We start from the raw sequence: 23,247 nt of genomic DNA on the forward strand, positions 1-23,247 counted from the left end.
AGTGGACATGACACATGATTTGTCTTAAATTCCTTAAGAGGAAGTTTAAAGTAAACATTGTTTGATGATGACGATGATGATGATGAAGAACGCTGTTAATGGTGATGAAGGGATAATTATGATGAATTATGGAATGTGATGAGGACAGCACTAAGTTAGTAGGAGGATAATGGTGAGACGAGCATCACAGTAAAGATGATGGTGAGCACTGCTCCAGGCAGTGATGATGAAGATGACTTCCTCATCATTACCTGCTTGAATGATAATGGAGCTGCTGTGAGTGTAATGTAAAGAAGATGGAGAGAGGAAGCACGAGGAAGAGGATGCTGATATAAATAATGTGATGAAGAGGAGCAATGAAGTGATTAGAAACGGATGAAGGTGGCGGTGATGATGTGCCAGCATCTCCCCCAGGGGCACCCTCTCCGCCGCCCCTCCCATAAGCAGCGTTGCCCCGGTGACTACCGGTTTACGTGATGACGTCGGATGTATATGAGCGCAGGCGGCGGGATCTCTCTCCCTTTTACCGCCATCGGAGCGGAGTCTCTTTCTTCCCCGAGACCGCTTCACTGCGCAGCGCCGTTACACCAGTCCAGCCTCCGGCCACATAGAGAAGGTAAGGGACAGGACTCGGAAATGGTTTCGCCAACAACGCCCCAAACTTGTACGTCGTATCTGAAGTTAAAATTTGAGTGCTGCTGCTCTGACAAACAGCAGCAGAGGAAGACGGCTCTGCTCTGCTAATGCTAGTCAAGTCAGACAGCGGCAGCAGCCATTGAGACTGGCTCCACCATGATGTGTGTTACACGCGATTTAAAAAAATAATAAAACAGCGACTGTCGCTTTTGCCTAATAACACTTGCATGTTCTGACAATTATTTGTGAAAATGTCAAAACGCTGGAGGAACCGTGTGGTTGTCGGTGGTTTTCGACATTTGTTGACACGTGTCTTGTATCTTGAATTTTTGGAGTTGACCTTATTTTTTGGAGGATAATACCCAGGGTGGGGAACTGGGGATGAGACTGTGGACTTTGAGCACACGGCACACGGCGGTGGGTTTAAGCAGACCGCCGGTGGTATTGTGTGGAAAAAAGCTGGTTAAAACGTGGTGCTGGAGCATCGGCACCACTTCCTAACCGGCCCATATTTTCTAGTTGAGGCACAGTGTCTGTCGAAGCAGTTCCTCCCACTTGCTCAGCCCAAGCAGTGCGCATCAAGCTAGCAACACATAAGCTAGCTTAACTAGCCAGACACACCGAGGCGGTGCAGTGACGAGAGGGCAGGCCGGCTAAAGTTTCCCCGTTTAGTGGCCATGAGTATGCGTGTTTGTGGAGGAAATGAGTGGACATTCGTGGTTTGACTTATGGGGGAAAGACGTTTCAACAGGTTGGACGGCTTGTTGACTGCAAATGTGGCTTTAGAGCGAGCAGACAGCCACCCACCCAGGGCTTTTTGTTAGACACTGATGGTTAGACTTCAGCGTGCAACACGTGGTCGCAGGGCAGGATTAGGGGGAAAGGCTTCCTCCACTGAGGGAAAGGTGTGTGTTCCAACAGTCTGCTGGACTAGTGGTATATGTGCTCTATTAATGTTTACATACGTATCCGAGATCATTTAGACTGTGGTAAGTCAGTATGGCTTTTATTACAGAATACTGATTGATACTTTTATAGTTTTGTGCTTATAGTTAAAATTAAACCTGACTTGTTAATTCTATTCACCTTATGGTCATCAGTTCGACTGATCACATGTAGACGTACTGGAGGGGGTTAAACACCTTCAGGTATATTAGAAACTCGAGCTGTGATTATTAATTCTGTCATAGCTCATCAAAGGCTTTAGATTACACTCGTAACAAATGTCAGAGCCTGATTTCACAGTACATCCACATTACTTTGCCTACCAGTGTATATTTTTCTCTGATTATTAACCCTAATGTGAAACACACTGTCTTTTCAATTTGCGAAATGGCAGTATTTGAAAAATGTGTGCTGCTAAAAGCTTTATATAATACTGTGTCATCAATAATTTGGTATAATAAAAAATATAAGATGGCAGAGATGGAGGGTGTCTACTTACCGTGGATATTGTGCTGAAATATGGGGCAGATGTGCTTTTATTATGCGTTTCTTCTTTCCTAACTAAAAAGTGATGGCTTTAAAGTATAACGTGGCAGACTGTAGCTCTCAGTTGAGAAATAGGACATGATTAAAGCCCAAATCAGTCAACACGGAGGCTTCTCTTTTCATTAGTTATCACCTTATGAAGAAAGAAACAATTTCATCTGTCACATGGCTTTGCTTGTAGCTCAGAGAACTGTTTCATCAGATGTGTAGTTGAATGGTCCTTATGTGTAAGCTGTATGTTGATGTATTGTGCAGAGAGGATGTCCTCCTTATGATTTGCCCGAGCAACCTGAAGGCCTGCTGTTGGTCATTGTATAACCTCCAGTCCTGTGTGAGACCAGAGGCTGTAAGTTCTGGGCCTTAAGATTTAGAGCCCTGTGGCTGTTTTGTCATTACCATGTAATAAGGAACGTATTTGTCTGTGGGATGACAAGTGAATGCAATTAAGGGCTAGAATAGCAGCAAGGAGGTGGCAGACTTTGAGACTTTGATTAGGCACGTTCACTTTTATTGGATGTCAGTCAGATTTCCTTTTTTTTTAACAGTATGCACATTTGTGGACGTTTTCTGGACTTTTTCACCAGCTTACCCAGCATTAATCGGAGATTATGAACTGGGCCTGGTGTAAATAACAACATCGTACATAAATGCATATTTACTGTTTTCCTTTAATTCTGTATGTTACGATATCAGGAGATGCCAAGTCAAAACCAAATGTCTCTTTTTCTTCTAATCTGACCATGACTGTTCAGTTGTTCCATTTAAACTTTGACAGGGTGGCCTAGAGAGATTGTCAGACCCTCTCATACCTACTGATAATGTACAATTTTGGAGTTGTCCCAAAACAGATGGACTTGTGGGTAATACTTTTTGAGGTGATCTCTGTCAAAACGACACAAAATGTGAACTGAACAGTTTCAGATGTAAGATCATGGCAACGTTCTTACAGTGAATTTTGTAATCGCCTGCTCAGACATAAACTGTGACTAAAACAGATGCTTGTTCATTGCAGACTGCTGCTGGTTCTTCTTTGTGGTTGATTGACTTTGGTCACTGTATTGTTGTATGGAGGGACAGTTAGGTGGGGAGGATGAAACCTATTGGTTAACACAATCCATATGAAGTCTGGCTATTACTTGTCGCATCTCATCTAGGGGCTTGTTTTAAGCCTCACCAGTAAAGGAGGCAGCCTTTGAGTCCAGTGTGCAATATCTTCGCTACTTTTGTGTCTGTTGTGTCTACCTCAGATGACCTGCACATTAGGATTGGGTGGTATTAAGGTATACCGGCGGGGCACACAGGTAGTGATGGTATCATTTTTAATACTGTCAATAAAAAAATGCAATGTACTTATATAGAAGATAAGGATCAAATATTAAACATATTTTATTTGATGCCTTGTGTGGTTGAATCTTCAGTTTCACTTCAGTAGTATAATATATTTTACTTTTGGAGGAGAGAGAGAGAGAGAGTGCTATAGTTGCACCTGTGACCCTTGGAAGAACACTGCTGCGCTTTAGAGGACAAGCCATAGCTGAGATGGTATTTAGTTTCTGAATGGTGTAGGCACGAGCCAACAGTTTGGTGCCGCTGTCTGAGCGGGACCGGCAGGTTTTTAGTTTTTTTTTTTTTGCCATGCGTAACTTCTAACATAAATACTGCACAATGCTGCGCTCTTAACATGGTAAAATTACAAAAGCGCATCGGGACGGGCTCATACCAGTTTAATACCGCGGTGTGCTGCCAGGGGGGTGCACGGTGCACGACATGGTATTCCTGTACACCAGGGTAAAATGTGGAGGCCGTTTGACGGTGTCCAAATTTGCATACCACCCAACCCTACTGCACATACTTCTTTGTTGCATTTGGGCATATGATTCATCACAAGGTTTTAGGCTTAAGTTACAGCCACCTTAGCAATTGTGAGTTTTGACACCATTGTCACTTTCAGGTCATGATCAGTTGCCTCCCTGTCTTGTGGATGCCGGTTGTCAATGCAGGTCTCCCGTAACTGCCCCTCTGAAAAGAACAGTAATCAATCTGTCTAAAGGGAAGAAGGCTCTGAGATGGGGGTTAGGGGCAGCTGACTCACAGCCTGGGTTGATCCTGTCAACAAGGGGACCTTTTAAAAAAAACATGTGGTCTGAACAGGACTATTAAAAAGGCTCCATTTAGTGATATCAAACTTGTGAAAATTAAGTCATCACAGCTCTCATCTTAATCACTTTTTAATCCCTTACTTCTACTTAGTTGGGAATTGATATGTTGCTGACAGTTTAAAGAATTGTGGCTTGCATGCTGTGGATGGTAAGTTCACATCTCACTTTAGTCAGACTGCACATACATTTTAACCTGTGTTCGTCTGAACAATCTAAATGTTGCGCACACAGAATAAAAAGCCTGGATGCTGTCAGGGTTTGAGTGCTGCATAGTGTCTTTTATGTATGTGTTTTCCCCATAATGTGCACACACAGTAGTATGTTTCAGGAGTCGGATTATGTGTGATGCATATTTGTATTTTGTTTCATCAAAATGGCCAGGATGAGTAGATTTATACTAAATCAGAGTAATGAGATTAATGTGAAGTATGTGTTCATTCTACTAACATGGGAGTTTCTTGACACAGAAGGGAGTAGCATCACTATCTTATTGCACAGTATTATGCAGCTGGAGGCTTAATAGGAATTGGATGCTGTCTACTCAGCTGATGTTTATGTCCTTGAATACAATGCTTGATAACATGCAGTGTGAGGTCATATAAATTAAGAATTTTTTTTTGAAAAGTTGGTTTGTAATGACACAGATGTGGTTTAAGAATACAAAATACAGCCAGTGAGTCACATGTCAAAATTCTTGTGTCCTCTGGTGTTTCTAAACTAAAAGTGCTGTCTTTTTTATTTCTAGCATCACTTGAGACTCAGCAAAGATGGCAGACATTGACAAGTAAGTATACCCTATGCAACCAGTGACATGTCCGTATCCATTACCTTGGATCAGGCACTTTGCTTTAACATGGAGTGACACCTCTGATTTGGGTGTGATTAGTAGTAGAGCACACTCTCCCCACACCAGCCTGAGTAGAAACCATTTCTCACTAATGCTAGTGCTCTTTGGGATGCCATGTCAGTGCTGGGGTTGCATTGACTCCTCACAATACTTGAGTGATGGACCATAATGTTGGTCCATAAGGAGTGACGCTCCATTGGCCTTCACACAACACAGGGATAGTGCTCCCTCTCCTCCACCGTTAACCATTGATGTTCACCTTGTGCTGCAGACTGACAGGAGGATGAGAGGTAGTGCTGGTGAAGCTGTGTCATGTTCAGTATTGAGCTCTCTAGTGCTGAGTCTTGAAGTAGGGTATTGTTTCATTGCTTGGAACGGCATCAAAGGTTAAAAAAGAGAAACTCCAGTGTTGATTACTGCAGGAGTTTTAAGACTAATACAACATTTAATTATGTAAATAGAATATTATCATGCAAGGCAACACTAGCAACCCTCGCTTCCACCAATCTTTTTTTCATAGTCCAGTAGATAGGTGGCCACTGAAGCAGCTGGTATGGTGGCAAAGGTTGGAGGTAGCCTCAGCCTAAACATGCCTGCTTTGTTTGGTAGCCAGTGATGATCCTGTGTGCCAATTTATCTGCTTTATGTCCATTTTGACTGACCTTCCTTCTTCCATCCACCCTCTCTTGTGTTCATGAGCAGCAAAGACCAGGCTGAGATGGACCCGGCAGATATGGAGGACGTGGAGGAAGTGGAAGAGGAGGAGACGGGGGAAGATGAAAACAGCAAAGGTCAGCTAGAAATACCCACAGAAGTTCTTGAAAACCTGTCTTAAAATGCAAACTTATGTGTTAATATGAATTTGTGCAATGGAGAATAGAGAAATGATATGAACTGTGTCTCTGCCTTGCGTTTAAACTGAGACATGATTCTAAATTATAGTTAAGAGCTGGGAGGGACTAATCCGTTTTATTTTGGGATCTCGTTGCTGTTTATGCTTCCTTTGATGCTCGATTAATGAGTCAGACGGTTCCTCATATTGGCCTACTCTCGGCTCATTGCGGACAGATATAGATGGCTGTTTGGCCTTGTCTTTTTATAGCAAGTTTGAGCAGTCTTTTAAAAACCAGACTTGAAGGAAGGCTCATTCTTGGCTGCCTACAACTGATCTGTCACAGCGACCACACACTCAGGAAAGTTGTACATTATGCCTGGAAGCTGAGGGGGGATTATAAATGCATGAGTAATACACAGTTACAGCTCAGCAGCGTAAACTGTTAAGAAACCTGAAATATCACACATTAAAGTGCTGTTCCACTGTTAAAGAGAATAAGGGTACAATTACATGCTGTACCTACAGCCAGTATTGATGGACAATATTGTTTTTTAAGAAAACACTCTGTCCTCACTTTCTCTCAAAGCCTTGTTATGCACTTAAGTACTTCATGAGCATGCCTAATGTGATATTTCATTAAAATCTCTCATAAGTGCCAAAACTAAAGCCAAATTTTATAACCACCTTTCAATTCTACGGGGGTTCACGGAAGATGAATTGTAGGTTAAAGCTCCATACATGCTCCATACATACTCCACGAGAACAGAGAAATCTGTCGTCCGCGAGGTGGCAAGAACAAGAATAAAAATCTTTTTGGACCGGACTTTTCATACTTTATGAGAAACGTGCCTGCCTTGATGCAAGCTGTGAGAGCTACAGAACAAGCACTCGGAGCACAACGTGATGGCATGTTCTTGCCCTGAGCCCTGTTCTCGTGGAGTATGTAACAGCCTTAAGTCAGGTTTCTTTAAACCTGAATGAATGTATTGTAGACATTTTTATCTTTTTTTTTGTAGTTTCATTGATTTATCCACTGAAGAAGCACTCTGTATCAAAGCACCTGGCCAACAGCTTGTGCTGTGTAAATTCAGCTGAATTTATTTGACTGTCCAGAATCTTGCACCGCTGACCTATTTTAGCCTACAAGTAAAATGCCCAGTATGTGTCAACAGAGGAAAGGTGACTTCCAATCTCTTTAATCTTCTCACCTGCCAGCAGTGATCTGACTGAGCTTTGATTGGTGCAAGCAATGTGTCGGACACTTGGATTTTATCATCTGTCAGGATTCACAAAGGGAGAGCCCCCTTTTTGCTGACTGATATCTTTTTGCTGTGTTGTGTTGTTTGTTGTGTGCAGATTGCAGGAAGAATCCTGATGACTAGAACTGGTATAAACAGTGTTAAAGTGCAGATGTTGATTCTCATCTCAAACTGTTTTTTATCCTGTGAGCAGTTCTGTTGATTGTCATTGTCTTTATATAATTTTGACTGTATTATGTTTCCATGCCCAGCTCGTCAGCTGACTGTACAGATGATGCAGAATCCACAGATCCTTGCTGCGTTGCAGGAGAGGCTGGACGGTCTGAACGGGTCACCATCAGGGTACATGGAGAGGTGAGAGATGCAGTGTTTTGTTCCTGGTATCTCTGTTCAGTGCTTCTTTCAGGACATGTAAAGCATCTTGGAACATTTTGCATTATTATAAATAAAACTCAATGTGTGCAGAATCAAGTCTGAAGAGATTGACTGAATTAATGTGAAAATTGTGAAATTTAACCAGGGAATTTCTGGCTGTTAAGTGCAGTTGCTGTAAGCCAACTTGTAACCACTTTTTTAATCACATGTGTGGCTGTTATCTGTAGTTCATCTGCATACCTGCATTTTAATACACATTGTTAGCAGCAAAAGATGATTTCAAAGGTGACAATGAAGTCAACAATCTACATGTAACCTGACACTAAATGGCCAAAATCATACAAAGCTACATCTACTGAGTAGAATTGTTAATATGTTAGGTCAATTATTAACCATATTGGTAGCAGTGAAGAAATGGGTGATGTTGGCACAGCTTCACAGGCACATTAGTTAGTGTGGAAGAGATTAACATGCCTGCAGCCTGTTTGGTACATGACCATGTAGAGCTTGATTAGTTGAGGAAAATAAAATTGAGGTCAGCACAGGCAACCTGAGAGAAGCCTGAAGCCTGTATATGCACTGTTTCAAGGACATTGTCCCACAGATACCAGCCAGTGTCTCATTTTATGTGTTAGATACAACCTGCATTGGGCACACACCTGGTGGGGTTTGCAGACTGTCCTGCAACCTCAAATACAAAATGAAATGGTAACATTTCAAAGGGCTTGTGTATGAATATTGAAATGCATAAACAAAAGATCTAGCATAGTTCTTTTTTTCCATTTGCCTATGAGCATCTGTTATTCTTTACAAAACTGCAGTGCTAAGCCTTTACAATGGAAAATGTAGTGTGACATCCTGGTAAAAGAAGCACCCATAGGTCTCTGGAGGTAGCTTGTTATGTGCTCTAATATTGTGAAGGCTAGTTGAGTGGATAACTTCTTGAATTATGAAGTATTTTTGACAGCTGTATTTAATTTGGGTCGCATGTGTCAGAAATCTTTATCACACCCATTGTGATCCAAAGTTGAAATGAGAACATACACGAAGGATTAGCACCTCTCTTATTGTTTATTAGTTTTTCTTACAAACGCAATGAATGGGCCTAAGAGCAGATGTACAGTCGGTGATATCAGCCTCTGAGACGCTATGTGAATGCAGCTGTGTGTCTTGGCTGCATGGCTGTGCCACCCACTGCTGCTCTCCTCAGCACAACCATCAGCAAGCAGCTCTTTGATCAACATGTCAAGTGTTTGGCAGTCACCAACAAACTCACCAGTTACATCCCAGCACTTGGGACCAAACATGCATTCCCTTGCCAGGATAGTGCAGACATTCTAATTTACCATACTGCAGAGAAAGCAACCTCTACAGCTTTCAGTGCGTGGTGACAGTGCTTATAAGATCAGATCCTTAAGTAGTGATTAAGATGTTTAAGTGATAGTGTGTGGTCAGGTTAAAGTCCATTTAGTTTGAATGGCCAGTATAGGCAGAACAGCACAAAGATGGGTAGTTTGAAATGCTAGCAGTGGAAGAAATCTGACATTCAAACATTGAAAGCACTAGCTAAAATAACAGACATAAGGCTGGTTTGTTGTTCTACTGCAGGCACTGAAGGGAGAATAAACATGTGCTTCACAGTGATCCAGGAAAAACGACTGGGGCTCAGAACTGAATTGTTAAACCTCTCTTTCCCTCTTGGTTTAACTATGAGCTCCAACAAAAGATGGCCTCTTATTACAGCACCAATGAAGTTTAAATGTATTTGGTTTTATGTCACCTCATCAGTGAGTCCAAAGATACACTGCAATGGAAACAAAAGGTAAAAGGGTCAATTAGGGGCTCTTCCTATAAAAGTTCACATCACCTTGGCCTGGGGTAAACGGTGTGTTTACCGCTTATTTAAATGTTTAGTTCCTTGTTTTATTAAAATGCATAATTTGTAATACCTCCTGATTGATGCAACATTAAGGAACCGACTGCATCATCCACACCATGAACCAGGCAATGAATTCTGCAAAATCGGTATACGGATGAGACATGATTTCTTTACTCACCCGTTAAATACAGCAAATCTCATTAAAAGCTTTTCTTGGCGTAGTTTCAGTTTGTTTCAAGTGTGTGCTTGGAAGGCCACCCTGACTTACTGGAGATCCCCTTGGGAGAGTGCTGCCCTGCAGTGTGTAGCTATTCTCTGAGACTCTCGGCAGATTAACTTCTGAGGCAGGGTCCTCTCTGGTGCCATCGGTTCCCTGTTAAGCACATTTTGTCCTGTGGTTTTAAATTTAGGATTTGTTTTGGGGGGAGGGGGGTTCCACTCGTTTCAGGATTGTCCTCACATGATTTATTCATGTCTGTCTTCCCACAGTTTACCAAAGGTTGTGAAAAGACGTGTAAACGCCCTAAAGAACCTTCAGGTCAAATGTGCCCACATTGAGGCCAAGTTCTACGAAGAAGTACATGAACTGGAGAGAAAGTATGCAGCCCTCTACCAGCCCCTCTTCGACAAAGTACGTCTCCTTTTCTTCATTGTGCCTCGATTGTGAATACTCTATTCAATGAATGTACCGTAGTTCTGTATTAATGTTAACTTTAAACATGGATGTAATTCTTGTAAAAAAGCATAATTGTGTTCAGGGATGTCTTAAATTTATACAGTAGATGAGTGTGTGTTCTGCTTGGCCCGCTTGTATCACAGCCAGTTTCTACTGGAGCATCACCCTTCATGTTATTAGCAAAGATCATTCCTACCATTATGAATACCGTAACTGCAAAAATGGCTGTAGCACCACTCTTTATCTCATACAGATATTCATCCTAACTTTTGTGTTCCTAAGTGACCTCAGGAATTGGAAGCAGCTCAGCAATTGCAGTGATCCACTTTGAGCCCGTCTCCAACAGATTATTTAGGTGTTTCGCACTATGCAATTGTAACTGTCTGTCTTCATCATAGACCATGAGAAGGAGAATAGCTGTTCGAGAGAGAGACTATAAAAGAGCTTTCAGCGCCACTTTGAGAGAGTTGTTTTAATGGGCTTCAGATGCTAGCAATTGTTAATCGGTTGATATCTGTGGATAAAATGACCCTGGGAACACCTAGCACATCCACTGTATTTGGAACAAGTACCATGGCAATGCCCAGTGCCAAAGAGACTGAATGACAAAAGGCGTCACTCGGTGCGTCGTAGCGTATAAGGTGTGCAAAGTCTGGCCGTCGGATTTAATATGGCCCGCGGCTTCTGTCTTAAAATGTGTCAAATCAACAGGTATTTATTATTTTTAACTTATTGTGTAACATTTACACGATGTTCTGAGCAGACCACTGTCAGCTCGAAGTCTGCGTCACCATGGTGCGTCGCGGTGCTGCAGGGCTTGGACGCTGGTTACAGCAACCCAGAGAGCTCTAAAGCTGCACAACACCGGTTCAGCACTTCGACACAATTCACCATGAGACTAAACATGCTTACATATACAACGTGGCGTTTTTTTAAAAAACACTGCAGCTGTTTGTGCACAGCGGCCCGATGCGCACACAAACACACATGCAGACACATGTGCGCACATACAGGTGAGCCCACTCCCACCAGCAGGTAGAGTGCGTGTTTGGCTCTGTTGCTCATGATTTGCTAGTTGGTTTGACTTAACTCCATTGACTATGCTCAGATAAGCCATGGTAATAGGCCTACCACTACTCATAATAATATTATCAACAATAATATTAATATCAACAGTAACAATAATAATAGTGTTGATGATTGGGGGCCTTTCCAGTGTTAAATGTTCTTTAGAAATTAAAGTTTATTGATCTTTGAAAGGGTGTACTTGCATTATATGTCGTTATCATTCTATTAGTTGAACATGGTCTCAAAATGACTATCTTATCGCAATAATTTCTTTTGGCAATTAATTGCCCAGAAAAATTTGTTTTTTGCCTAAATATAACCTTTTCTAAACATGCAGTGAGTGATCTTTTAGGTTGAACAGCACTTGTGCATTGATGACTTGGCACTCTACAGTACTTTCACACTTTATGCTGTGCATAGTCACAACATAAAGAACACCTGTCGTTCCCTGTTGACTCATCTACCCGTATTGAGCTTTTTTGGTTGACTTGGATGTTTTCATGGACTCTAATGGAGTGTTGAAAATCATGTTTATATATAAACAGAGTATAGAAATGGCCACGTTCCCAAGAATATCCAGTTTATACTTGTTGAGAATGATCCGTTTTTATTTATATGTACATAAAATAGGTGTCACATGTTTATTCCCACCTGTGTTCTGTTCCTCAGAGAAGCGACATAGTGAAAGCAGCTTATGAGCCCACAGATGAGGAATGTGAATGGAAGGCAGATGAGGAGGAAGAGCTGACAGTAAGTAAGCAGGTACAGGTGACGTATTCACCTGCATGCTTCCTGTCTGTCTGAAGTTCTTTTCTTTCACATATCTTGCCTTGGCTTGTAGTCCCATCCAGAGCACACTAACCTTCACTTCTTAAATGGAAGCAGATATAGCACGCGATTTAAGCTTTTCATCGCTGTCACTGGTTTCAGCTGTCTGTATTGCAAGTCTTCAGGACAGTTGCTTAAATTAGTGGGTTTTTTTTGCATGTTTCTTTGTCTTGTTAGAGATGTTCTTCTCTTTCATATGCTGTATGGCCTACACGTAAAGGGTGGGTGCTTGAGCAAGCTTTATTTTGAAGAGAAATGTTTCTCTACCAGGATGAGATGAAGGAGAAGGCCAAGTTAGAGGAAGAGAAGAAGGATGAAGAGAAAGAAGACCCCAAAGGCATCCCAGAGTTTTGGCTAACAGTTTTCAAAAATGTGGATCTGCTCAGTGATATGCTGCAGGTACGTTCATCCAGACAGTTGCTTGAGACAGAAAATGGGTCACAGACAGAAGCTGCTCCTGCTGTGAGAAATCAGGATTTGCTTCCACCTGCTGGCCGAAGTGTTTTTAGGCTTTCATCAATTTTAAAGTGGATCCTAAGCGCTATAATTCTGTCTCTTCTTCAGGAACACGATGAACCCATCCTTAAACATTTACAAGATATTAAAGTAAAGTTCTCAGATCCAGGGCAGCCAATGGTAAGTCTGCCTGACACTCATGTTAAATGGCTGAAAAAGGTAATCGTGTTAACTTTGAACCGTCTTTAATTGTAATGTCTTATGTACACCAGAGCTTCACATTAGAGTTCCACTTTGAGCCCAACGACTTCTTCACAAACACAGTGTTGACGAAAACCTACAAGATGAGGTCAGAGCCCGATGAGAGTGACCCCTTCTCCTTCGACGGACCAGAGATCATGTCCTGTACAGGGTGAGTGCAGCCTTCTTACTGTGCTAATTGTAGTGTGTTAATGTAATTTAAGACAATTATGCTTTACAGTGGTTTTCATTTTTTTTTTAAGATAGCCGCGTTAGTCCAGGCACCATGACCTGACAAACCCTTTTCCTTCAGTTTTTTCCTATTGGTCTCCGAGTCCTTAATGACCTCATAAGTTAGATTTCAAAGATGTCATTTAGACATGACATTTAAAAGGCTGCATTCTGACCTCACATCTGCTGCACTTCATGTTTCACATTAGTTGCACGATTGACTGGACAAAGGGCAAGAACGTCACATTGAAAACAATCAAGAAAAAACAGAAGCACAAGGGCCGTGGCACAGTCAGGACGGTCACCAAAACGGTCCCCAACGACTCCTTCTTTAACTTCTTTGCCCCCCCAGAAGGTAAAGATGGAAGGACAAGGAAGAAACATTGTTAAGTCTATTTTTATGTTTTTGAAACAGAAAGATGGTAATTTTTTTCCTCTTTGTCCACAGTTCCAGAAAATGGCGAGTTGGTAAGTTTGTACACCTTAAACACATACTCCTTACCTGTTAATTTGTTAATTAATTTGGTATGGGTCTGCTGAATCAGAATCAGTTCTGGTTACCTTTGTAATTTAAGGGCTAGGATATGAAAGCGCTGGATAAAATAATACCATCTTTTTCCAGGATGAGGACTCGGAGGCAGTTCTGGCTGCGGACTTTGAAATCGGCCATTTCATTCGCGAGCGCATTGTACCTCGGGCCGTGCTCTACTTCACAGGAGAGGCCATAGAGGATGACGATGACGATGTGAGTATCTGCATCTAATCAGAACTTTTTTCATTGATGTATGTTTTGACTACCACAGTTTTGATTGTTGAGGCACCCGATCTGGGGGGAAAAAGGCCTTACTGGCAGTACATGTCACCAGATTTTTCCTTATAACCAACCCAGGTTGAATGACAATTTAATTTTAATTACACATATATAATATCTGCTAAAAAGTCAAGTGAGATTCTGATGTTATCCTCACTAATCATTTTTCTATTTCTTACAGTACGATGAAGAGGGAGAGGAGGCAGATGATGAGGTAAAAACTTTAGGCTACAGTTAATGTGCAAAAAATCGTGACAGCCTTGAAGATGTACAGTTTCAGTGTTGACTGCAGACTGAAGTAGGCCTGTGCTCTGTGTCCAGGAAGGTGAGGAGGAGGCTGATGAGGAGAATGACCCCGACTATGATCCGAAGGTGAGCTACGCCTCGTAACACACACACTACCTTCAAAGATCTCTGGTGTCCTGAGAAAGACCTTGCTCAGCAGTTCTCAACTTTGTTGGCTCAGGGTGCTCTTACTGGAGGCCATAGATAGCTGCAGTGATCTCTCAAAGCCTTCCACAGTTCATGAGTCAGTTTTAGTGTTAGTACAGTGAAAATTCATTTCTGTGTCCTCTGAGGGCCCTAAGCTGCTGGTGGAGAACAGCTGCCCTGAAAGATTCAACATACAGAATACATACTGTCAAATGCATCTCATTTTGCACCAGCTTTTGGGTTTGCTTTGGCTTTATTTTGTGGTGATCTTGAACTGGCTTCCAGACCAAGAAGAATTTTTCACTGCTGTACTGTTAACATATGGTCACAAATGGCTCTATAAGTGCTGCATGCTATTTACTAAAATGATAACCAAACACAGATCACTAGTGGAATGATGTGCACATGAAATTCTATATTTAATCTCTGCTTGTAGTACATAAGTTCACATGATTATGCAAGAGACTGGCCATTATAGGGATGTGTTGAAGATGTTGAAGTCTAGTATAGGGCTACAGTCAATATTATGTCTGCTGTTAGCCACATCGGTGCACCCACACAACAGTCTAGATGAAGGCACACTCACAATGAAGTGTGGACCTGCTGATCTATAATGTAATCCCTCTAAGACAAAAGTAATAACGGGTCATCTCCTGTAGAGGGATTCTTCTGCCTTCACTGCCCTCCTGATGGAGTTAATGTAGCCTAAAAACTATGAATAAACAGCACTGAGGTGAAGCTGTGCAAGCACCAATGAGATCACTAGAAATCTCTTAATAGTCCTACCTGCTTGCATTTTACACTCCACACAAAAGCCCTGTAATTTGGCCTAAGTTTAGTGGCGAGTCTTTTTTTTATGAGGTGGAGTAGCTTATTTTTGATACTGCCCCATGTAAACAAGCATGACCTTCGCTGCTTCTTTGCTGAGCAAAAAACGTCTTTGACATTCTGTATTCTGCTAGTTCTGCTTTTTGTTTTGTTTTTCCTATTCATTAATGTTTCTTCATCTCCAGTCACTTTGGCATCTTTTGTCAGCTACTCTTTAAATTTTTCCTCACCTAGGTTTAAGTGGTGACAGTAGAAAAATAACCCTATCCTGGTAGGTACAGCTCCTGAATTGTCAGCTTACTACCATCACACCCCTCTCATCTGCCCTTTTCAGTTTTGGGTTTGGCTTTCTTTCTGTTCTTTTCCATCCTTCTTCATCCATCTCTCTGCACCTTCCCCACCCCCACACATGAGCACCACCTCCTCCTCTGCCGCCGTGCTGCACTCTCCCTGGTTTACTAACCCACTGGTTTGATGGTGTTTTGTACTTTAACCTATAAAGAGCTCTGCATTTGCACTTATCATTTCTGTATGTTGAAACTAGTCCAGCCCTCTTGTTTTTTTTGTTGTTTTTTGTTCCCACTGTGTTTTGAGTTTGTCGGGGTGAATGGTGTCTGCCATGAATTGAGTTGTTTCTCAAACATCATTGATTCCATTTGTTCTCTGCTTCATCTCCTTGTTCAAATGAGTTTACTTCAGCTCAGTTTTCCCTTGTAGAGCTGCTTTAATGCTAGGATTGCTGCGTTGAAGGGATTTTTCTTTTTATAAATAAAGCTCAGTCAACTGTTGGCACATTCCCAGAATACAAGAAATGCCAGAGTTTTATCTCCGTGGCCGCCACCACTGTCAGCAATAACCGCCCATTTTCTTTTTTTAGTATGAACTTGATTGCTAAACATAAAGAAACAAAACGTGTGTTTTTAAATGGAGACTCAATTTGTCTGCATTAAACAATATTTATCACCTGTAAGTGTGCAAAATACAGTCAGAACTTCATTTCTAGAATGTGAACTTTAAAAGTCTAATACAGGCCAAATGCATTGCATGATGATGGAAACGACCTTCCACGTAATTGTCAGTGTGGCATCAGGCCACAGAGCGCAGCCTCAACAGCTGCAGTGTGCTGTCACCTCTGTTAAGTGTCCAATGTCTGCTGCAAGGACGCACCACTCAGTTTGATGGAAGCTTGATTATCTTTCCATGCACTTCTTATTCCTTAGTTAAGCATGTGTTTTCCTTTGTGTTTGGCTGCTAATTGATTTGAGCTCAGTGGCCTCAGGTTATGATTAGTGTTTCTACTTCTTACGCTGTCACAGCAACACCGAATAAACTGCTTTGGCAGATGTCTGCATGTATCGGAGTGTTTTCATACTGAAATACATTAGTTGTTTACCACACTGTAATTTTACGTTGGCAGTCAGCATTTGTACTACCAAAATGCCACAGATATTAAGGGTAATTGGGAAACTGACCCCATTTTCTTGTTTGAAGACTGGAATCCTAATTAAGGCCTTTTCCTTTAAATATTAATCCTGATATAGATCTAGTCTCATGTGTATGTTCTGCAAATTTAAGTTAGAAAAAGGCATTGTAAGGTTTAATTATTGAACTAAACCAATTAAGATATCATTACAAGTTACTGTTGCTTACTGCTGGTTTATACGTTAGTATATTTGTGTGTATGGCAATTGGTAAACTCCATTGAAGTACTTTAAGTAAACACTGTTTAGGCTGAACCATGCCTCATGTGACAACCACCATGTACTTAGAGGGTTCAACCTAGATGCAGTGTTTTGAACTCTTGATAGTTTGCTTGTAAAAATGATGCCACTGTGTGGTAAATGCCACGCTCTGTATAAAATGATGCATGATGAGTCATCTGTGCTCTCCTCTGCATACAAGTGAAGCCAAAATATGGTTACAACCAGTCTGCAGTAGCAAAGGTGGGATCAGGGTCCCACCTTCTGTCTGAGCACACACCACTTAACCTTCACATGGACGGTCATGATTTGTAACAACTTTAGATTAGCTCTTTTTTTTCCCCTGCATATGTTCAGTGTGTTCTCAGCTTGCTGTCCAGGGCTAGGCAGATGACAGGACTTTGTCTCCATTTTCAGTCAGTAGTGCAAACTTTCTAGTTGCAAATTACAAGTCTTTGCAAACTATTTCAAACTGTGATGTTTGCTTCACTACTGGACGAGTTGAAATATCTGACCCACTAAGAAGGAAAGTGTGGTCAAGTGTTGCTGGAGATGGTCTGCTAATCACTAGTTACCAGGATAAAATGAACCGTTTCTCCTGTGTTTTGGCTTCACTATCAGGGGAGCTGTCATTTCACCCATCGGCACATGGTGAATGCTGTATAAAGCTGCACAGCAAAGGTTAGCTTGGCATTAAAACTGGAAAATGCTTGTGGGTTTTCTGGTGGTTTTGAGTGTCTTTTGTGTATCCAGGATAATGCTAAGCTAACCTGCTGTGGCATTCAAACTCATCTCACACCCCAGAATGTTTATCATTTTATCTCCCATTTGCATCCTAGTAGTGTTTTAAGAAATCAAACACCTGTAGGATGTAGAATCCTTGTACATCACATGACTGTCAAGGACCATGATGTGTGTATTCTTTGCATTTGTTAAGGTGCAACAAACCAAAGTTGTCACGGAGTGTTTAATCTCACCACCATATCTGTGAATTCTGTTGCTAAAATGGTCTGAAGGACTTATTTAAAGGTTGTACATGCTTGTGCAATGTTGTCTTGAAGTGGCTTGGCTTTGTGGAGATCTGAATGTAGTGTTACAGTCCGGATTGTTCTCCGTCCTAATTCCCCCCACCCTTCCTGTGATTTCTTGCAGAAGGATGCAGCCCCCCCAGCTGAGTGCAAGCAGCAGTGAAGCCTGGCCTGGCTGCCGTGAGGATCAACTGCACTGTAACAGCTTCTCAAATTTAAAAAAGGAAAAAAAAATAAACAGTTTAAAAGAATAGTTACCGCCTTATAATGTTTTGTATTTTTCTTGGTAGAGAATTTGAAGAAAAAGGGTTTCAACATTTTTGTTACAAAAACAATGGTAATATACTGGGAGCTGTGTGGCTCAATATATAGTATTTTACTAGACCTGTTTTTTTCCTTCTCTTCCTCCTTCTCTGTACAATAGATAGACTACAAGAAAATATCTTCCTCAAAAAGCATGAACTTGTTTCTTCACTGCTAAACTAGTTTGGGTTCTTGTGAAGTCTTTTGTTGTATTTGCTCTTAGACAACAGCTGTGGTTTAGATTGCATCGCGGCAATTCATCCCCCTCCCTCCCTGCCTCCCCTCTCTTCATCCGACTAAAGTTCAGGTTGGTCAGTTCTGGTTGTCCCTGATGTTTTTTTTTATTATTATTCTTAGTGGGGCCTTTAGCATTTATAAAAGCACTGTAGCATTTCCAGCTCTAGAGGACAGAAATGCAACCTGCAGCCGGTTGTCCATTCCAGGTAATCTAATCTTGCTGTGTTCGATCCACAAGTGGCACGTGGGTTTTTACTTTTGTGGCCACTACCTGTGCCACTAGTGCTCATCTGCTTTCCACTCTCGATACATTCCAGTAAACGGACTGGCTGGCACCATCGGTGAGCGTCTCTCTGAGACTCCCATTCCTAAACTAGGCGGAGTGTTAAAATTGATCATGTGAATTGTGCGTTGTCTTCTTTGCTTGCTGGGCTTAGCACAGCCCAGTGTAGTCTCTTGAACATTCCAGAGAATTTCTTAGAAGAGAACGGTTTGTCAGGGTGGACAATTCATGGAAGAAATGTAGGCCCCAGTAACTTTGTGCTTCAGGCTCCTTGTATGCTCGCAGTGACGTGGCTGTCGTCTTTTCTATAGCACTTTGTTCTAATATGTGTGGTGTACCAGTGGCGTCCTGTCATCGGTTAGCTGTCTGAGTATTCCTTGTTAGCAGCACTTGGACGCCCTGTCTAAAGTGGCGCTGAAGGCAGTGCTGTTACGCCGCTCTGTGGAGACTTGTGCTATCTAGTTTAAGTGCATTACTTTACTTGGCAGGGGAGGCCCATACAGAGAGCCTTTGTAGGAAGTGTTGGGCAGATGTAGCACAGCGGATGACAAGGAAAAAGTCTTTCAGCATGTCAGCTCCCCCCCCCCCCCCCCCCCCCCCACTTCAAATTCTGACCTTTACCTCAAGGTATCGCCAGTTCTGTGCGGTCAGCTGACCCAGTCCCCAAAGTCTCTGTTCATTTTTATCACTGTGAAAGAAACAGGGGAAGTGTGATAAGGCCGTTGTGATGGCCAATGACCCACCACCATCCCCACCCACCTGTTCCTTTTTGTTACCCAGAAGGCCACAGAAAAGCATGTCAGAGCAATACTATAAGCCAGGAGGGGGACCAAGAAACCGTAGCCTGCCTCCCTCCCAGTCCATTCTTAATGCCTTCTTTTAAGTTGTTAAAACAGCCAAGTGTTGGTTGTGATGGGCAGATAGCTGTCCACTGTGGAGAGCCAGGGTACTTCTTATTCTGCAGGGAGTATTCAGATCAAGCTCATTGGGAAAAGGACCTAACAGGGTTTCTGTGGAGTCCTTCTGAGCAGCTGTTGTCAAGGCAAAATGCTATGCTACAAAACTAATGTACTCAATAACTGTACGTGTATGTTGATGAATAAATTGGTTAAACATGTCTAATACGCCTGATGTCTGGTTTATTTTTTGTCAGTTTTTCCTCCCATTATATTTGTGGTTGTTGGCAAAATTTCTTTTGTTTTAATGGCTGTATTTGTGACACTATATCCAGGTGTTGGATGGATGGTGCTTGTTCATACCCTAAACTAAAGGAACAGTCCATATCGAAATCCAATATTGCCTTTATATAGATCAATGGCTCTGTTGGGTTTTTATAACGACCAGAATCCAAAAAACTTGTTAAATTATTTAAAATGTGAAGCTTTTATTGCCGACTTGTTTGTACAATAAATTGGATGAGCCAGCAGAGGGCGACATTGGGTAGCACTTCAACTGGGAAATTAAACATGACCACAGAGAAGACCAGACACTATGCCACTAGGTTGAGTAGGCTTCACATTGCTTACAGCACACATTACATCTGTGAATATTTACCTTTCAATGAATGTTTGACCCTTAAAAATGAGCTACTTCTGCTCGTAGCAACCAGCCCACAGTGTGAATGAACCACCTCACCACCACTACTCACTGCTGATGACCCCTTTAGACAATAATGCTGTGTATGAATGGTTCATTTGAATGTCTTAATGCATTAATAAAGCATATTAACCGCTTGTGTACTGCAGATTAAAGACTAAATTCATAATCTTTTAAATCGCTGTCAACATTTAAAATTGTCATCAGGAGGCAGGATGCTACTCAAGGGGGGCGGTGCACTTCTTCAGACCCTCCCGCCCCCAACCCCTCTCTCTCTCTCTCTCTCTCTCTCTCACACACACACACACACACACACACACACACACACACACACACACACACACACTGTGGCCAACAACCAGGCAGCCAGCACTGCTTTGCACCGCAGTCACAGCAGCATCTCATGCCTTCACCTGCTCCGAGATAAAACAGCCGTCCGTCTGTCTGACCATTCAAGCATCAAGCCGGGAAAGGTGGGGGCAGTCTGAGTCCCAGGGTGAAGATGCTGGAAAACGGGAGGAAGGTGTTTAAGGAGGGTCTGCTGGAGAAGCGGAGCGACGGGCTGCTGCAGCTCTGGAAGAAGAAGCACTGCGTCCTGACCGAGGACGGTGTGCTGCTGCTGCCGCCGAAGCAGCATGACCACCCGCAACACCACCAGCCGCACCACGGCGGGGACACGGGCAAAGTGAAGGAGCTTCACTTCGCTAACATGAAGACGGTGGACTGCGTGGAGCGGAAGGGCAAGTACGTGTACTTCACCGTGGTCATGACGGAGGGGAAGGAGATCGACTTCAGGTGTCCGCAGGACGAGGGCTGGAACGCAGAGATCACCTTGCAAATGGTTCAGTACAAGAATCGACAGGCGATCCTGGCCGTCAAGTCCACCCGGCAGAAGCAGCAGCTGCTCGTCGTGCAGATGCCCGGACAGAAGACCGTCCGCAGCTCTCCGAATGTTGCGTGACCTGCGGCGACTCCCGCGGACACTGGTGCGCCATTAGCGGTAAGACAGCTAAACGGAAAGAGAGAGGGATCCCCAGGTCTGGGGACAACCTGGGGATCCCCTTTAAGAAAAGATGGAAGCCGTTTAGTGCTGTTATTTCCTGGATGTTTGTACCATGAGTGAGGACATCTGTTCTCATAATGGTCCTCCCTCAGTGATCAAGACAGAGATACAATGGAACAAAGAATGGATTTATTCTGCCTTAAAGAAAAGTTTGCCTGACCTGTACCTCCCCTTTTTATGGAGGTGACGTCCTCCGCAGGAAAATGTGTTGGACATACAATCGGAGTCTATGTTGTTTAAAAGTTCATACATCAAATCATAAATGATGTAAATACACATCCAAGTTAAGCATGACGCACAGAATTACGCACAAAGATCGAGGTCGGTCAGTTGAATGATGTCAGTTACTTCCAAACGTTGATCTTACCTGCGCAGCTGAAGTTGTGTGAGCCTCACACAGTCAAGCGCGTAACAGTGACAGCGGCTGCCAGTGCTGCTCTAGTGTTTTTAAACTAGACCTTTAGTTGGTTACTTAGTGAATCATTGTGATAAGTAGTAGAAATAAAACACCAAACATGGCAGAAATCCTGATCCTGAATTTATGAGCCTAAAGGGACCCACAAAGAGGGTTTTTACTGTTTAAGAAGTTTTAGTCTCCATGAAGAGCAGGTCATAATTTATACAACATTTTAGAGATTATAGTTGGTCACACTATGTGATTTGGCAGCCATGCTTAAATCCAGCTCAGGTCTTCTTCTATTGATTTCCTTTGCAGCCTGTCTAATTGATTGCATCCGCAGGTTAACTGGACGCTCAGCCGGAGGATGAGTAGGAACCCGGGCTGCATCTCCTCCTCGCACCGCCTCCCCACCCTGCTCCATTCTCCAGGAGAACCCCCTCTTCCATGTAGTGGTTTCCACAGACCAGCGACCCCTTTCCAGTACAGAGACTTATTTCACAAAAGACTGATGGACAAAAAGCATGTGAGAAAACAACTGTATTCTACCATGCCATGGGTTTATCCCTTATTTATTATTATAGGTGTATATATATTTTCTATAAAATGTTATGTTGTTGATGATTGTTCAGTCTGGTTGTTAGAGTGGAACAGGAAGCACTCACTTCGAGGTTCATAGGTTCCCCCTGCAGTCCGTTGGGAATAAGCTGACATATCCTAGGATGTTGTTGATTATCAGTATGTTCATTATCATCATCCGCCATTTTTCAACTGAACCAAAGACCCATTTCATGACATTTTCTCTCTTGTGCAGTGTTACACCTATGGCTATACATTCTGTATGAGACTTATTTCTTAGTATTCATCAAATCTAAGACCATCCATTGTTTTTAAGTCTTAGCTCAGAGTAAAATACGAGGCTATAACTCTGGGTCTGTTTCCAGTGGTTACAGAGAAGAGCCGTGTTGTTGTGATGACAGTTTTCCGAAGTTGAGCTCCTTTTAAAACAGTTGAATCATCAGATAGAAAACCCAAACAAGACCAAGACTAAAAACAAGAGAGGCACAGTAGCCTGTTCTTAAAGGTGAGAAAAGAAAGGACTATGCAGCAAGTGGACCTGTGGACGTGAGCCTGTAAAAACTCTGGTCTAAATAGTCCCTGTCCTCATGGTGGTTAGAGGTAGGGTAGGACATTTCATTCTGATGCACTTTTTGTTAAATTAGTGTAACTTCTCTTTACAATGCGATAGCAACCGATTAGTTCGGCAGTTTCGCTTTAAAATGAAGAATATTAATCATCTGTGGAAGCTATAAAACACTAAAAACATCAGCCAATCCTACGAGGCGCACCTGCGCGGAGTATTGGCTGATTGTCACTCTTTTCCTGCTCTGCGCGCACCAGAGAGGTACGTGCATGATGGCCGAAGTCACAGACTGGTTGGGAGGCGTGGCTACTTTTAAGTAAATGTAAATTATTACATTTATTTTAAAGGCGTGGAGAAGCCGGCTGGATAGTGCTGATACAGGTGGAGGTGCACAGAGCAGTGTTTGTGTCAGGTTTTCCATATTGTTTTTGTGATGATGGTGGGT

At 42.5% G+C, this 23,247-nt stretch overlaps 2 protein-coding genes across 4 annotated transcripts; both read left to right on the forward strand.

Annotated features, from left to right (window-relative positions):
* The first annotated feature begins 488 nt into the window (after positions 1-488).
* On the forward strand, positions 489-19,719 carry nap1l1 (nucleosome assembly protein 1-like 1). Of its 3 annotated transcripts, XM_028423095.1 has the most exons (16): positions 489-616; positions 5,032-5,070; positions 5,836-5,924; positions 7,479-7,581; positions 9,971-10,112; positions 11,895-11,987; positions 12,324-12,452; positions 12,618-12,689; positions 12,782-12,921; positions 13,190-13,335; positions 13,429-13,448; positions 13,603-13,725; positions 13,973-14,005; positions 14,113-14,163; positions 15,286-15,322; positions 17,904-19,719. In XM_028423095.1, the coding sequence occupies exons 2-15, from the start codon at positions 5,054-5,056 to the stop codon at positions 15,289-15,291; spliced, it is 1,164 nt and encodes a 387-aa protein (XP_028278896.1). In that variant the 5' UTR covers positions 489-616; positions 5,032-5,053; the 3' UTR covers positions 15,292-15,322; positions 17,904-19,719. The 3 variants fall into 3 exon arrangements, with proteins under 3 accessions (XP_028278896.1, XP_028278884.1, XP_028278888.1); XM_028423083.1 differs by lacking the exon at positions 15,286-15,322 and having other exon boundaries at positions 17,904-19,195; XM_028423087.1 differs by lacking the exon at positions 15,286-15,322 and having other exon boundaries at positions 11,895-11,975; positions 17,904-19,195.
* Positions 19,720-20,551: 832 nt separating this feature from the next.
* phlda1 (pleckstrin homology-like domain, family A, member 1) lies at positions 20,552-22,968 on the forward strand. The gene is made up of 2 exons (XM_028423107.1): positions 20,552-21,198; positions 22,002-22,968. The coding sequence occupies exon 1, from the start codon at positions 20,701-20,703 to the stop codon at positions 21,157-21,159; it is 459 nt and encodes a 152-aa protein (XP_028278908.1). The 5' UTR covers positions 20,552-20,700; the 3' UTR covers positions 21,160-21,198; positions 22,002-22,968.
* Positions 22,969-23,247: the final 279 nt, after the last annotated feature.

This window comes from Parambassis ranga, chromosome 2 (genome assembly GCF_900634625.1).
Source record: "Parambassis ranga chromosome 2, fParRan2.1, whole genome shotgun sequence".
In the NCBI taxonomy this organism is placed as follows: domain Eukaryota; kingdom Metazoa; phylum Chordata; class Actinopteri; family Ambassidae; genus Parambassis; species Parambassis ranga.